The 15,920-nt window shown below is 46.1% G+C and overlaps 1 protein-coding gene across 2 annotated transcripts in view; it reads right to left on the bottom strand.

Annotated features, from left to right (window-relative positions):
• The window catches only part of ift140 (intraflagellar transport 140 homolog (Chlamydomonas)), a 115,483-nt gene that overhangs the window by 98,762 nt on the left and 801 nt on the right, over window positions 1-15,920 (bottom strand). Inside the window, exons 1-5 of one of the 2 annotated variants that reach the window (XM_028814026.2) lie at window positions 12,519-12,636; window positions 10,769-10,926; window positions 8,964-9,185; window positions 5,422-5,543; window positions 1,292-1,434 (exon numbers count right to left, since the gene is read on the bottom strand). In XM_028814026.2, the coding sequence (XP_028669859.1) occupies window positions 1,292-1,434; window positions 5,422-5,543; window positions 8,964-9,185; window positions 10,769-10,915 (634 nt within the window). In that variant the 5' untranslated portion in view covers window positions 10,916-10,926; window positions 12,519-12,636. Of the gene's footprint in view, window positions 1-1,291; window positions 1,435-5,421; window positions 5,544-8,963; window positions 9,186-10,768; window positions 10,927-12,518; window positions 12,637-15,920 lie in introns of those variants that run through there. The other variant, XM_028814027.2, reaches the window with a different exon arrangement.

Below are 15,920 nucleotides of genomic sequence, written 5' to 3'. Positions count from 1 at the left end.
TAGATAGATAGATAGATAGATAGATAGGAAAGGCACTATATAATAGATAGATAGATGTGAAAGGCACTATATAATAGATAGATAGATAGATAGATAGATAGATAGATAGATAGATAGATAGATAGATAGATAGATAGATAGATGTGAAAGGCACTATATAATAGATAGATAGATAGATAGATAGATAGATAGATAGATAGGAAAGGCACTATATAATAGATAGATAGATGTGAAAGGCACTATATAATAGATAGATAGATGTGAAAGGCACTATATAATAGATAGATAGATAGATAGATAGATAGATAGATAGATAGATAGATAGATGTGAAAGGCACTATATAATAGATAGATAGATAGATAGATAGGAAAGGCACTATATAATAGATAGATAGATAGATGTGAAAGGCACTATATAATAGATAGATAGATGTGAAAGGCACTATATAATAGATAGATAGCTAGATAGATAGATAGGAAAGGCACTATATAATTAATAGATAGATAGATAGATAGCTAGATAGATAGGAAAGGCACTATATAATAAATAGATAAATAGATAGATAGATGTGAAAGTCACTATATAATAGATAGATAGATAGATAGATAGATAGATAGATAGATAGATAGATAGATAGATAGATAGATAGATACTTTATTAATCCCAAGGGGAAATTCACATACTCCAGCAGCAGCATACTGATACAAAAACAATATTAAAGATTGATAATTAAAGATTGATACTAAGTTTGGTATATTAAAATGTAGCAAGCAGGTATATTGGAATAATGCATTTTGTTTTCTTTTTAACAATATTTTCATCTTGATTTTCATTCTGTTTTTTGCAGAGTGTTCTAATTGTTTAATTAATTCATTATTTTCTAATTAGTGGGTCTAACGCTGAAGTAGTTGCAGCCTTGTTGTTTGCCTGGCTGTCTGCTCCGCTGGTCGTCATTATTAGGATACAATGAAGGGAGCAAACTGCACAGAGAAAGGGCAAAATAGAATGAAATCAACAAAAGGTTGTTAAGCATTTAAATCTCTAGCAAAAGCAGAAATATTCCTAAATGTCTTATAAATGTAAAACATGCTGCGGTGCTTTCTTAATGAAGAATAAGTGAAGAGAAAACAAAATGTCTGCTAATTAATTGAGCTCAGTGTTATCAGATGTTATCACTGATTAGGAATCTGGTTGGAACAAAAACCTGAAGCCACAGTGGGCCCCCAGGACCGACACTGAGAACCCCTGAGATAGACAGATATACACTTTCTTTGATTTTGAAATATTTACCATCATCGGTACTGGCGAAGACAGTCAGGGTATCTTGCAAAGCCGTCTTGTTTTGGCCTCCCTTACTGGTCTTCTTCCAGTTGAACATGTCCAAAGCGTTCTCGTCACCGCTCACAGCCGCACGGGCCAGCTTCACCAAATCCCTGAAACAAAGAGACCAACTTGTGAGGCGCTTTGGGGAAAAAAAAAAAAAAAAAATTCACAAAGTCTGCTGACCCATTTGCTAAACAGTTAACCGTTTGTGCATTCAGCAATGGTGACAAGCTGGTATGATTTGCCCAAAATGGAAACCCATTAAAAGGTGCTGACATATGTGAGGTGTCATTAAAAGCGTCCCAGTTTAGCCCAACAGTTATGTCTAAACCCGCCTGTACCCAAACATTACAAATGAATTTTACACCAAAGCTGTGCACACCAAAATCTGCAGCACGTCTCACCTACCGTGAAGGAAACATCAGAATTAACAGGTACGGGCGTGTGGATTCATTTTGTGTTAATATATAAAAGGTTTGTTTTTTTTTTGGTTTGAGGTAAGCCTCGACACAAACACTTTACAGATTTCAAAAAGGCATTTGACTGAGTAGAGCGCAATCAGCTTTTGAATAGTTAACTCCAAATGGGTTTGGACAGCAAAACTACTGGAAATGTCAGGAAAACTCATATTGTGGACGTGAGTGTCAGTGGACTCTGCACCCTCGGAGCCAAGTTACCCAAACTGATCAGTAATTATTCACCACTCTGATGTTGATCTTTCTGGTCGTAGTAATTGATAAGAAGAATTCCTAAGTCATTGCAGAATTCCGGTATTTGAGGGTTCCTCTAGAACAGGGGTGTCCAACTCCACTCCTGGAGGGCCGCAGGTTTTCATTCTAACCCTTTCCCTAATCAGTTTTCACTGCTAATGAACGCCTTTTCTCCTTCATGTTATTAGCCCTGTTTTTAAGGATTCGGTCCTCTGAATTGATTCTGTTCTTCCTTAAATGGCAGCCCAACAGAAATGAGATATAAAGCGAGCCGACAGATGACCAGCTACATTGGGCCCTCAAACTCCAACCAGTTCCTTAATGAGATCCGATTCTTGCTGTTAATTAAAGCCATTATTTAATTCCATGGCCTGTTGCCGCTCTCATTCTGCCACAGCAGACATTTCCGAAACGGTTGATTTTCTGGTTTTTCTAACAACACCGTCAAGATGTTTTGCAGATCAGCCTTATGGAGATCTTCACCTTTCTTTATTTTCAGATATTGCGTGATAGACGCAGGGTTAGGTGGTCGTGTGTCGGCTCATTTTGTGTCTCATTATTGTTTGGCTGCTAATTAAGGAAACAAAAAAACAATTCAGGGGTCTGAATCGAGTCATTTAAAATGAAGGTGAAAGAAGATCGTTAGCAGATGTCACAGGAGGCTGGGGGACAGACCCAGCCGGGATGCCTGGAAGGACCGGGAGGTGGTGTATATGTCCCCCGGGCCACAAGGGGGCAACCGCCCTGGATATTGAGAGGACCACAGGAAAAGAGCAAGGAGGCTCAAGCCCATTGGGGCCCATGGCCACCGCCTCATGGAGCCCGGGAAACATTCACTTCCGCCACACCTGGGAAAATGGAGGAAGAGCCTTCCAGAAACGCCCGGAGTACTTCCGGGTGCAAGGGCAGCACTTCCGCCACACCAGGCGGAAGAGTGTCATCAGGCACCTGGAGCACATCCGGGTGGGAATAAAAGGGGCCACCTCCCTACAATCAGGGGGCCAGAGTCGGGAGTGGGAGCAGAACGAAGCTCCTGTAAAGAAAGGAAAGGCGGCCCACGGACAGTGAAAGGCCCGAGGAAGGGTGTTGTAGTGCGGGAGCACTGTGCTGTGTGCGGGACTGGTGTTTGGGGACATCAGTTCAACAATAAACGTGTGTTAGTATGAAGAGTTGGTGTCCGTGTGGTTGTGTCCGGGCTGAACCCCTCACACAGCATAAACTTGTCAGCAATTAAGAAAAGGGTTAGAGGGCAAACCTGCAGCCAGGACCAGAGTTGGGGACCCCCTGCTCTCGAGGGCCTCTTTCTCTTGCACGATTTTGCTCAAAAACCAACCAGCACCTCGTCGTCTCATAACAGGCTGAAGTTTCGATTTTGGTGTTTTTCCGTCCAGCCGTTTTAACTGTGGACCGTCCTCAAGAAACTCTCACACACCCATCATTGACATATCGATGTTTTCAGTTTTAGGGTCCCCTAAATCATCGAGATCAGTCGAAATTTTTGAGGGTTCTAAAGCTTTCGCTCCTCCCCTACGGATGATAGGTTATGGTGGGGGGGAGGGGGCGTTAAGTAAAAAAAAAAAAAGGCTGAATTTGAACTCAAGAGGAGCACCAGAAGGACGCACACTGTCGCCACTTCGGATTATGACTTATTCAGAGGACGTTATACAAGAATCAAAATCAGAGAGAAGAGAAGGAACAACAACAAACGGGTTACTTCTAAACACCATCGGATATGCGGACGAGGCTGTGCTGCTAGCCACTACTGAAGAAGAGCGGCAAGATGGGGCAGACGCAGCGGCAGACGTCAGAACTCAAATGGGTCTAAATGTGAATGTGTGGAAAACAAAGGTTACAGTTGTAAGTGAAAACAGGATTAGCATCGATATTAGAAGAGACACTCAACTCGAACAAGTTTAGGAACACAAGCATCTGCCTGACGACCACTTTGACACTAAGGTGGAAGTAAATGCAACAAGAAGCACACCCTGCGTTTACAAAAATAAAAAAACATCCTTTGTAAAAGACAATGAAAAATAACACCGTAGAGTCCGAAGCTTCAGTTTTACATTTGGGCAACACTTCTTTACGTTTGAGGGTCGTGGATGCCCTACCTGACTCAGGCTTGTAATTCTATGTAACTACGGTTAAGCCCGAGGCTGCAGTGTTAAGCCAAAAACTCTCAGAAATGTATTCTGCTGCCATCTAGTGGATAAAAATTAACATTGTGCTGCAACAAATCCAGAACATTCCTATGTTTTTAGCCACTCTAATTTAACTCATCAATATTCATGAGTGGGGTGGAGCCTTCAAACAAAACAGGATGGCGTGTAAACCAGAAGCTGTAAAGCCAATTTTAGAACAAACTGAAACTGAACCGTTAGTTGACTCAAGTCACAACGATGACAACGTGAACTGGTCATTAGACTTTGGACACCAATAGTGAAGATGATGCATGTGGCACTGCATGACCGAGCCACCGTGATATGCCTGCTGAATTTGGTCGCCTGAAGGTTTACTGTGGCGCAATTACGTGCACGTCAAAAAGGCAAAATGACCGAGATCGAGCGTTAGCCCCCTAAGCACTGTTCTCAATGCAGCAACTGTCAAATGTGGGTGTCACTAAGCCCTGAGCGGAGGTAACCCACAGTAACACAAGGGGCACGGTAATCGCATGGATCAGGCACTGACAGTCTACCCTCTCGTGTGCCAGAAACGGAAAAACGATAAGTGAACACTACAGTCCTGGGAGCAACATCAGGCCGGGACTGCATCAAAACGTGTCACGCATAGGACATGTACGAAATCTGCATCCGTCCCCGTCCCCATCCCCATCCCACGACCCGCGGCCAGGACCATACCCATGAATAGGAGCGATTAGACCGCGAGTGTCTCGAAACGGGTTACACGATTAGAGAATCCATGGGATTGGAATCTGCAGAGATTTCATCCTGTGCCAGTAAAGCATCGATTCCATGCCACTCTTCTCCTGGCGAAGTCTGAGCCCAGTCCTCACATTACTCACTTTGATAGGAACAAGTCAAGCAAACACTTGTGGAGATCAAGGCAAGCGTAAAGAAGGTCAATCGCCTCAGGATTTAGCAACCTCATCTCAACAGGTTGTGTTCCTTGAAAGCAGATGGATGAGCTCAGGCCATCACTTCACCACTCCTTCCTAACGGGCTGCGGGGGGGGGGGGGGCTAGTAGACATTTCACGCAGTTACTTTTTAATTTTTGAAGTATCAAGAGGCTGTGTTTCCGAGATTCAAACCTCATTTTCTTGCCTCAGCCACTTTCATTGTTAGTTGTGTACCCCCTTCTCACCATTATGGTAAAACGTCCCCCCTCTCAATCCTGGGACCCTTGGAGCTCCTCAGGTCAGTACTTACTCTCCAGGTAGCACAGGTCGGATGACGCAGTGTGTCAAATGCATTTTGTAGTCGTGTTTAACAACTGGAGCTTCCTGAATCCGCCCACGAGAATCCACCTTCCAAACCACCAAGACGCCCATCTGCCAGAAAGACGGACAGAACAAAAGAAAGAATGACAGGATTTACTGAAAGGGACAACGATTTGTTGGTTATTAAAGAAAACGACAGCGCTATACCAAACATCGTGGACATTAGGATCAGGGAGAAACTCGCGAAATAAAATCAATATACAAAAAGGAAAAACAGAGAACTTGGAGTTTCTGTGAATGGCTGCTGCCTGCACAACACCCAGGAGTAGAAAGAAAAAATAAATATAGAGACAGGCCGAGTATCACTTTCTGAGCGCTGATATGACGCCACAGGTGGAAAATTCAACACCAGGGGTCTCTTTTATAAAAACGTTACTTGGATTTGAACATAAAAATATGTGGATGTGCGTAACAAACAAATGTGCAAGTCCACAACGGATCTGTTCTTTCAGAGCTGGGGAAGCCCCCCGTGAAGCTTAGAGTGCTGCAAGGCAATGACATATGACAGGTGATCCAGTGGGTTTGGGTGGGGAGGGGGGTCAAGAGAGCGAGCGGTTAGGAGCAGGCGCTGATACGGCGCATTGCTGCACCCACCACATGACAAACCAACTCAGGATCCCAGATTAGGACCCCAGTGCAGCCATACAACGGGTGACACCTCAGCACCACACCAGTTCAGTTGGAATGGAACGGTGGGAGGTTTTTTATGGTGTCTGGAGTGCCAATTCTGCCAACAACCCCCATGTTCTCCCTGCTTGCTGATTAACGTCATACCCAGGACAGAGCAACTACAGGTTAAGCGCCTTGTTCAAGGGCCCAATGAAGGGATTTGAACCAGCAACCCTCCGATTACCAGTGCAGATCCCCAGCCTCAGAGCCACCACTCCACCCGGGGGTCCAGCAAAGCATTAAATGATGCAAGGAAATGACGCACAATCAATGGGTACCCTGTGCAGCATGAAAACACAGTCTACGAGCTTTGTACCTCATGAAGTGAGATAACACCAGGATGGCACTTGAAAAGTGCTGTGTGGCACCGTTAAAACTGCTGTGTGGGCGCGGAGTCGGGCAGTGTAGATCAAACATCGATTGTAGTGCCTTCTGCTAAGGTGCCAGAGTTTGAACGGGTACAGCGCATCCGGAAAGTATTCCCAGCGCTTCATCACTTTTTCCACATTTTGTTATGTTACAGCCTTATTCCAAAATGGATTAAATTCATTTTTTTCCTCAGAATTCTACACACAACACCCCATAATGACAACATGAAAAAAGTTTCCTTGAGATTTTTGCAAATTTATTAAAAATAAAAAAATTGAGAAAGCACATGTCCATAAGTATTCACAGCCTTTGCCGTGAAGCTCGAAATTGAGCTCAGGTGCCTCCTGTTTCCCCTGATCATCCTTGAGATGTTTCTGCAGCTTCATTGGAGTCCACCTGTGGTAAATTCAGTTGACTGGACATGATTTGGAAAGGCACACACCTGTCTATAGAAGGTCCCACAGTGACAGTTCATGTCAGAGCACAAACCAAACATGAAGTCAAAGGAATTGTCTGTAGACCTCTGAGACAGGATTGTCTCGAGGCACAAATCTGGGGAAGGTTACAGAAAAATCTCTGCTGCTTTGAAGGTCCCAATGAGCACAGTGGCCTCCATCATCCGTAAGTGGAAGAAGTTCGAAACCACCAGGACTCTTCCTAGAGCTGGCCGGCCATCTAAACTGAGTGATCGGGAGAGAAGGGCCTTAGTCAGGGAGGTGACCAAGAACCCGATGGTCACTCTGTCAGACCTCCAGAGGTCCTCTGTGGAGAGGGGAGAACCTTCCAGAAGAACAACCATCTCTGCAGCAATCCACCAATCAGGCCTGTATGGTAGAGTGGCCAGACAGAAGGCACTCCTTAGTAAAAGGCACATGGAGTTTGCCAAAAGGCACCTGAAGGACTCTCAGACCATGAGAAAGAAAATTCTCTGATCTGAATAGACAAAGATTGAACTCTTTGGTGTGAATGTCAGGCATCACATTTGGAGGAAACCAGGCACCGCTCATCACCAGGCCAATACCATCCCTACAGTGAAGTATGGTGGTGGCAGCATCATGCTGTGGGGAACTGGGAGACTAGTCAGGATAAAGAGAAAGATGACTGCAGTAATGTACAGAGACATCCTGGATGAAAACCTGCTCCAGAGCGCTCTTGACCTCAGACTGAGGCGACGGTTCATCTTTCAGCAGGACAACGACCCTAAGCACACAGCCAAGATATCAAAGGAGTGGCTTCAGGACAACTCTGTGAATGTCCTTGAGTGGCCCAGCCAGAGCCCAGACTTGAATCCGATTGAACATCTCTGGAGAGATCTTAAAATGGCTGTGCACCGACGCTTCCCATCCAACATGATGGAGCTTGAGAGGTGCTGCAAAGAGGAATGGGCCAAACTGGCCAAGGATAGGTGTGCCAAGCTTGTGGCATCATATTCAACAAGACTTGAGGCTGGAATTGCTGCCAAAGGTGCATCAACAAAGTATTGAGCAAAGGCTGTGAATACTTATGGACATGGTATTTCTCAGTTTTTTTATTTTTAATAAATGTGCAAAAACCTCAAATGAACTTTTTTCATGTTGTCATTATGGGGTGTTGTGTGTAGAATTCTGAGGAAAAAAATGAATTTAATTCATTTTGGAATAAGGCTGTAAGATAACAAAATGTGGAAAAAGTGATGATGTGTTGTGAATACTTTCTGGATGGACTGTAATAACAGGATTGCTGCTATGATGAGCAGTGAAGGTCACATGATGATCTGAGGTTTCAGCCAGTTACCTCATCATCAAGCCTGCCACCACATATGGCACCCTCACGTTTGTCTGAACTAGGGTGACCCAGGGCACAAAGTCAAGACGTACGTCAGTCTCAGCTGGACATCTCAGATGACTTGTGTGCTAATGGGATGTCACTGCTTACAGTTAACAAAAGCAGCTTCATTCTCGCTCGGTGCCCATATTGCAGTTAGGAGTGCCGTCAAGTGCTCCGATTTCGTTAGGAAAACTGGACACGTCTGCAAATTACAAACTGCTTTCAGCAGAAGGGGGCTCGAGTAAATATTGATGGGATTATTCCTTTTGAGGTGCCAAAATTTAGGCACCTGTCTATTTTTGTTTAATTGCACATTAAATTGGTCCTATTGGTCCAATAAAAAGTATTTCACTACTGAAATGTTGCCGTTTCCATAAGGCATAAAATATGTTAAAACGAAGTTGCTGCCTCAAAAGCTTAGCAAGTTATAAATTGATACAGTGTTGTTTTATTAGGGGTGCCCAAACTTTTACATCGCACTGAACTTCTGCTCCCTGACATTTTGGATTAGCGATACTCAACCAGTAGAAACACAAAATTAAAAAATACACAACAATACATATGTACAATGCACCTTACAGCAGATGTGTGTCCAGAGTTACCGATTTGTAATAATGAATTACACACCTTGTCCCCAGAAACCAGGTAGCCTCCATTGCTGCTCCACTCCAGTACGGTGATGCAAGATCTGTGGACGCCGGCCAGCGAGGAGACGTCACCATTTGGCTGGCTCTGCAGCAGCACTTCGCCCGTTTCCCAGCCCACTGCCAAAGTCTGTCTGCTAGGATGCCAGCGCAGTAACGAAGGCTGAAAAGGTCGCTCGATATGCCCGTGGTCAACATGCTCACCCTAAATTAAACAGACAGCAAAATAGTTTATTAAAAAGACAAGCCATGGTAACGAACAGAAACCTTTCAAGCCTTCAGTAAAAATCTTTCACATTTCTGGCCCAGGATTAAATATGGAATTTAAATCACCATCTGTCTCACAGCTTGAAGGTCTGCACTGGTCAGCGTTGGCACAAATGAGCTAAATGTACAAATGGTCAGCAGCACAGGAGCGCCACAGAGGAATGTACTTTCTCCGGTCCTGTTCAGCCAACATACATCAGACTTCCAATACAACTCGGAGTCCTGCCATGTGCAAAAGTTCGCTGACGACACTGCTATCATATCAGGAGTGGGCAGGAGGAGGAGTATAGGAACCTCATCAAGGACTTTGTTAAATGGTGCGACTCAAACCACCTACACCTGAACACCAGCAAAACCAAAGAGCTGGTGGTGGATTTTAGGAGGACCAGGCCACTCATGGACCCCGTGATCATCAGAGGCGACTGTGTGCAGATGGTGCAGACCTATAAATACCTGGGAGTGCAGCTGGATGATAAATTAGACTGGACTGTCAATAATGATGATCTGTGCAAGAGAAGACAGGGCCGACTATACTTCCTTAGAAGGCTGGCATCCTTCAACATCTGCAATAAGATGCTGCAGATGTTCTATCAGACGGTTGTGGCGAGCGCCCTCTTCTACGCGGTGGTGTGCTGGGGAGGCAGCATAAAGAAGAGGGACACTTCACGTCTGGACAAACTGGTGAGGAAGGCAGACTCTATTGTAGGCATGGAGCTGGACAGTTTAACATCTGTGGCAGAGCGACAGGCGCTGAGCAGACTCCTGTAAATCATGGAGAATCCACTGCATCCACTGAACAGGATCATCTCCAGACAGAGGAGCAGCTTCAGCGACAGACTGCTGTCACCATCCTGCTCCACCGACAGACTGAGGAGATCGTTCCTCCCCCACACTATGTGACTCTTCAATTCCACCCGGGGGGGTAAACGTTAACATTATACAAAGTTACTGTCTGTTATACCTGCATTGTTATCACTCTTTAATTTAATATTGTTTCTATCAGTATGCTGCTGCTGGAGTATGGGAATTTTCCCTTGGGATTAATAAAGTATCTATCTATCAATCAAACGTTGGTGTCACATCTCAACTCCCCTGGCTGGGGTTCCCATTCAAGTTCAATGTCACCTTTTGTTCATTTCTGATACTTTGATTTAGGATGGGCCACTCATGCGTGTCAGGGGGTCACCCTCTCAGGAGCGCTACCACTCCAGGACACCAGGGGGCGCGATTGCTAACCAGCCTTGCCTCTTTTTCCACCAACAACCCATAAAAGCTGCCAGTGAGGAAAAAACGACTGTTTGCCCACACCAGCAAATAAAATAATTACAACCGAGAATAAATGAAGACATCAGCTTCCAAGTTTCAATGTTTAGGGATCAGCCTTTAAAATGAAGAAAAAAAGAATTCTGAAAACAAACAAAACAACACCAAATAACGCAGAGAGAACTGCTGCAGTATCTGAAGTCAAGGCCACTTAGTCTTGCTGTGGATAACTTGTTATGGACGCCTGCCTCTTCTTACCTGTTGCAGGTACAGATCTACGCTGCCACCATTGCCAGGATTAACAGATGAGACAGCAAGCACCGGGTAAGTGGAGTGCCAGGCGATCCGAATGGGAGACCCTGCAGAATCTGGAGATTCGATGCGGTGATCGAAGTACACCGCCATGTTCAGAATCACTGCAAAGTTAAAACAAGAAGAGAAGTTCATTTAATTGAGAGGAGTGAAATAAGCAAGCAGGTAGACCACACAGAATCAAAGATGTCTTGCTCTTGAAGCTTATGGACACTCCAACCTTCAGCCACTAGGGAGGACCTGCCACCAACAGAAAGGGGGACACACATGGAGTCTGATAAGGAGTCAGCAGCCATACCACCTGAGGTCACCCACCTGAAGTTAAACCCGTTCGGGCCCGGCCAGCACTTCTAGGAAAAGCTTGGGATGCTGCTGGAAAGGGGCACTGGTGAGACCAGCAGGGGGCGCTCACCCCCGCGCTCTGTGTGTGGATCCTAATGCCCCCAGCAAAGTGACGGGTACACTGTACTGTAAAAATAGTGCCATCTTTCTGAAGAGACATAAACCTGAGATTCTGACTCCCTATGGCATCCTTCATAAAGAGTAGAGTGTATCCCGATGTCCTGGCTAAATCACCCATCACGGCCCCCTAATCATCTCCTGTCTCACCACCTAACAGCCAATGTGTGACGAGCAGACTGGCGCAGAAATGGCTGCTGCCGCATCATCCAGGTGGGTGCTGCACAAATGAGTGTTGGCTGCAGTGGCTCCCCACTCCCTGAAGCGCTTTGAGGGTCCTCATGTCTTATAACCCCAGCACAGGCACAGGAAAGAGAAAAACTACAGTATATCGTTATTTACAAAACAAAAACAAGAATAAGTCAAATTTGATTTTTAATTACTTTTGAAACATTACTTCTGTTGTGAAGTTTCTAATGTCGTTCAGTATAAGATCGAAAGGGTCATCAGTGTTGAGTGGTGGGATTATAATACACGAGTACTGCATTGAGTAGTGAGAAAAGCACAATATAAATGTACAGAATTATTATGATGATGATGATGATGATTATTAAGGAGTCTTGAAAACACACCCAAGAATTGATGTGGAGGAGGAGGAGGAGGATTATTGGACAATGGTTAACAGAAATCTTTGGAAACCTGCCCTGGGTTAGAGATGGACTTAAGCCGCCTGGTAATTTCTCGAATATTCCAAACCCTGTCCTCCATAAGACAACGCGGACCATCACACTGCCACGGACTTCAGTTACAATGCAATACGCGTGGCATTGACATCGCGTCCAGCAAACTACAAAACCGGGGACCGGCGCGTCCGTCGTTGTACGTTAAAAAGACCAGAATGACACGATCAGCTGTCACTTTGGAGACGGCGTTCACCTGTGAGATTAGAAGACACATTTCAAACCAAACGAATGGCTGTTTGGAGGAGCAGCGGATATTAAAGAGCGGTCCTCTGAAGCAAACATCCACCGCGTTCGTTTCTACAGAGCTTCCTAATCGTAAACCACGATGTCCTTACAAATCCCGATACACGAGTCATAAATTTGGGTATTCTCGTCTGGTGCACCGTGGCTTCCAAATGCCAAGTGCCACGCTGAGCTCCAGCACATCGATCAAATCACCCCAGGCCGCTGCTGCGCGGCCTGCACACCAAGCCCCGCCGTTAAATCGCCGTTCCTCCCCTTGTTAACATTATTTTTTAATCACGTTATGCACTCTTACTACAGAAACGACTTACCTTTTCTGCTCAAGCAAAAAAAGCGAAGGAAGCGGCCCACTAGCAAGTTGTCTCCGTCCGCACCAGCGGCGTCGCTTCGCGTTACCCAGACAACCGAGCGGCTCACTTCCGGGCTTAGTGGCGGGATTTGACGGAAATTACCGAAGCAGAGGCGACGCACGGGCGCTGCGAAAGCGGAGAGACACGACAGGAGCCGAAGATGAGTTTGCGGTAGGGCTCGATTCACTCATTTATTATTTAATTCTCTACTATGGCTCACTGGGTACTGGTGCCCGTTCTGTCAGCACTGAGAGCGTGGTGGGAATCGACTTCGGACGGGGTGCCAATCTGTCGTCAAGCAACGACTGCTGGGGGTCCGATTAGAGCTTCTAGCCAACAGACTTGGGGAGAACACGCTGACTTCACAGAGGTGATGCATACGCTACGTTCTACGGCAGTCTGCCTTTAATTTATCACTAAACTTTTATTACAATCTGTTTACAAGCATCCTTGATTTGGGACTAAGAAAATGATGTGTCACATTACTCGTACAGCAAGATCTCTTAAAACATCCGTCTCCAAGCCCCCCATAAAAAAACGGGGCCAAGATGATCATACTCTATCTGAGCAAATTCTTCGGACCACTGTACTAATACAGCGGCACAGGGTCAATGCTGCTGCCTTGGAGTAAGGAGACCGAGGTCAGGGCCATAGGGGCCCACGATGTTTCTGATGCCTATGCATGTTTTTGGTTTCCTATTAAAAGTTTGCCCGGGGCTTATGATGCTGGTAAGACGGCCCCCTGACTGGGGTTCACGTCCCGGGTCTGCTCTGCATGGAGTTTGCATGTTCTCCCTGTGTTCTGTGTTCAGGTGAATGGGCAACGCTGTGTGTGTTTAGTGTACGTATTTGCTTGCCCTGTGACAGACTGGCACCCTGTCCAGGGTTTTTTGCTACCTTGTGCCCTGTGCTAACTGGGACAGGAACCCCTCCCCCCCCCTCCCCTCATGCTGCCAATCTCATGTTCTACCACATCTCAGAGGTATTCTGAAGAACACGGAGCTCCTCGTCATGTCCACTGAACCAGTCTGAGATGCCCTTTTGCTTTGTGCCATGTGGTGGATTATTCTGCTGGAGGGTGCCAATAGACAGATGGCTAAAGTGTGGCCATGAAGGGATGCACATGACCAGCCACCAACATTCCAACAAGTGGTGGCCTTCAAGAAATGATTATTTGAAATGAATGGGCCCAAAGTGTGCCACAAAAACATTCCACACACCATTACAGCGCCAGCCTGGACGCTGACACAAGGCGAGTTGGCTGCATGGATTCATGCTGGCTTTTCTGATTCATCAGGCCAGGTGACATTTTTTTACAGTCTTCATCAGTCCAGTTTTGGTGACCCTATGCCCACTGTAGCCTCAGCTTTCACTTCTCGGCTCACAGGAGTGGCACCCAACGTGGTCGTCTGCTCTTGTAGCCCATGAGCCTCAAGCATGGATGTGTTGTGTGTTCTTAGCTGCTTTTCAGCTCACCCCAGTGGTGCCAAGTAGTCATCTGAGTGACCGTGGCCTGTCAGACCATTCAAACCAATGGTTTTTTCATACCATTCTGAGTAAACTCCCGAGACAGTGGTGGGTGTGAAAATCCCAGCAGTTCCAAAAGCACTCAGACGAGTCTGTCTGCCACCAACACTCATGCCACGCTCCGGATTACTGACCTCACATCATTCTCCCCAGTCTGGTGCTTGACGTTAACATGAACTGAAGCACCTGACCTGTATCTGTAGGGTCTGATGCACTGCAGTGCTGCCACGTGATTGGCTGATTAGATGATTGGACGGATTAGCAGGTGGGCAGGTGTTCCATTGGCTGAGTGGCTGTACTTACCAAACTTCACATAAATCAGCTGGGCGTTACACAAGCGAGGCCCGGACAGACATTCTAACTTACTTATAAATTATTCTTTCCATAATTTTGCACTTTATAGACTTATTGATCTCTAATTGCCAGGCTCCATTTGGTCTCCCTTCTTGTAGATTGGGGTCACATTTGCAACTTTCCAATCCACAGGTGCTTCTCCTATACGTATCTAACCGGCCAAGCACAATTCACACACTCTGCATGTGAAAGTTCATTAAAGGGACAAAACTTCAAGCCGTTGATTGTCTGAACTTGCAAAGAATCCTAAGAGGATGGAGGCTAACCCTGTCCTGCCCAAGGGCTAGAAACTCTCAGGGACAGGCTGCCATTCTTCTCCCACGGCAGTAAGACATCCATCCACCTTCTCACCCAGGTGTCCAGGTCACAGCTGAAGAAAATCAATGACTACAACTACAGCAGGGGCTGCAAGATGGAAGTCAGTGCCAAATGTGTTTGCTAATCGCACTCTCACGCATATCTACCCACCCGGGGGTCACCAAATCACCTAACATTCGTGTCTCGGGACACTGCAGGGAAACCCACCACAAAAAAAAAAGAGAAAAACTCCACACGGGCAGCAACTGAGGCCAAGGCATGATGCCATGAGACCAGCGCTGTGAGCCAGCAGGGCTAACCACTGCGCCACCATGCCTCCCATGGAGCTAACCAGCTTCTGACATTCGCGCATTTGTGGCCCATCATCCACAGAAGTAAGGCGTCAATTAAGCTGCTACTCGTGGAAAGGGAAATGGAATGAACTCTACAAGCTTGAAGCACCTGAGTAGCAGAGCACAATTCACCATACCCTCGGCAGGCTTTATGGTGCGGTAGATTTCATTTTAAAAGGAGACGTTTGGGGCGGCACAGTGGGTAGCGCTGCTGCCTCACAGTTGGTAGACCTGGGGACCTGTGGTTCGCTTCCCGGGTCCTCCCTGCGTGGAGTTTGCATGTTCTCCCCGTGTCTGCGTGGGTTTCCTCCCACAGTCCAAAGACATGCAGGTTAGGTGAACTGGCAATTCTAAATTGGCCCGAGTGTGTGTGGGTGTGTTTGTGTGTGTCCTGCGGTGGGTTGGCACCCTGCCCAGGATTGGTTCCTGCCATGTGCCCTGTGTTGGATGGGATTGGCTCCAGCAGACCCCCGTGACCCTGTGTTCGGATTCAGAGGGTTGGAAAATGGATGGATGGAGACGTTTGACATGTTTGCCCATCAATCCAAAGTGAAAACAGGTTTTCAGACAGGCTTACAAAGTTTTAAGTGTTCAATTCTTCAAGTGTAGAGAAAAGCCAAGCAAAATGACACCTTTTATTGGCTAACTAAAAAGATTACAATATGCAAGCTTTCGAGGCAACTCAGGCCCCTTCTTCAGGCGAGATGTAAACAATTCTTCAAGTGAAAAGCGCACCAGGCACTTTGTGTCACCATTGGCGAGCGCATTGTCCCCTCGCGTCGCTCTCTGCACTTTTAATTTCTATCCTTCAGTTTTGGACACATACTTTTCC

This window comes from Erpetoichthys calabaricus, chromosome 11 (genome assembly GCF_900747795.2).
Source record: "Erpetoichthys calabaricus chromosome 11, fErpCal1.3, whole genome shotgun sequence".
In the NCBI taxonomy this organism is placed as follows: Eukaryota; Metazoa; Chordata; class Cladistia; order Polypteriformes; family Polypteridae; genus Erpetoichthys; species Erpetoichthys calabaricus.
The sequence above is the reverse complement of the archived record's forward strand: the minus strand, read 5'-3'. Positions and strand labels throughout refer to the sequence as shown.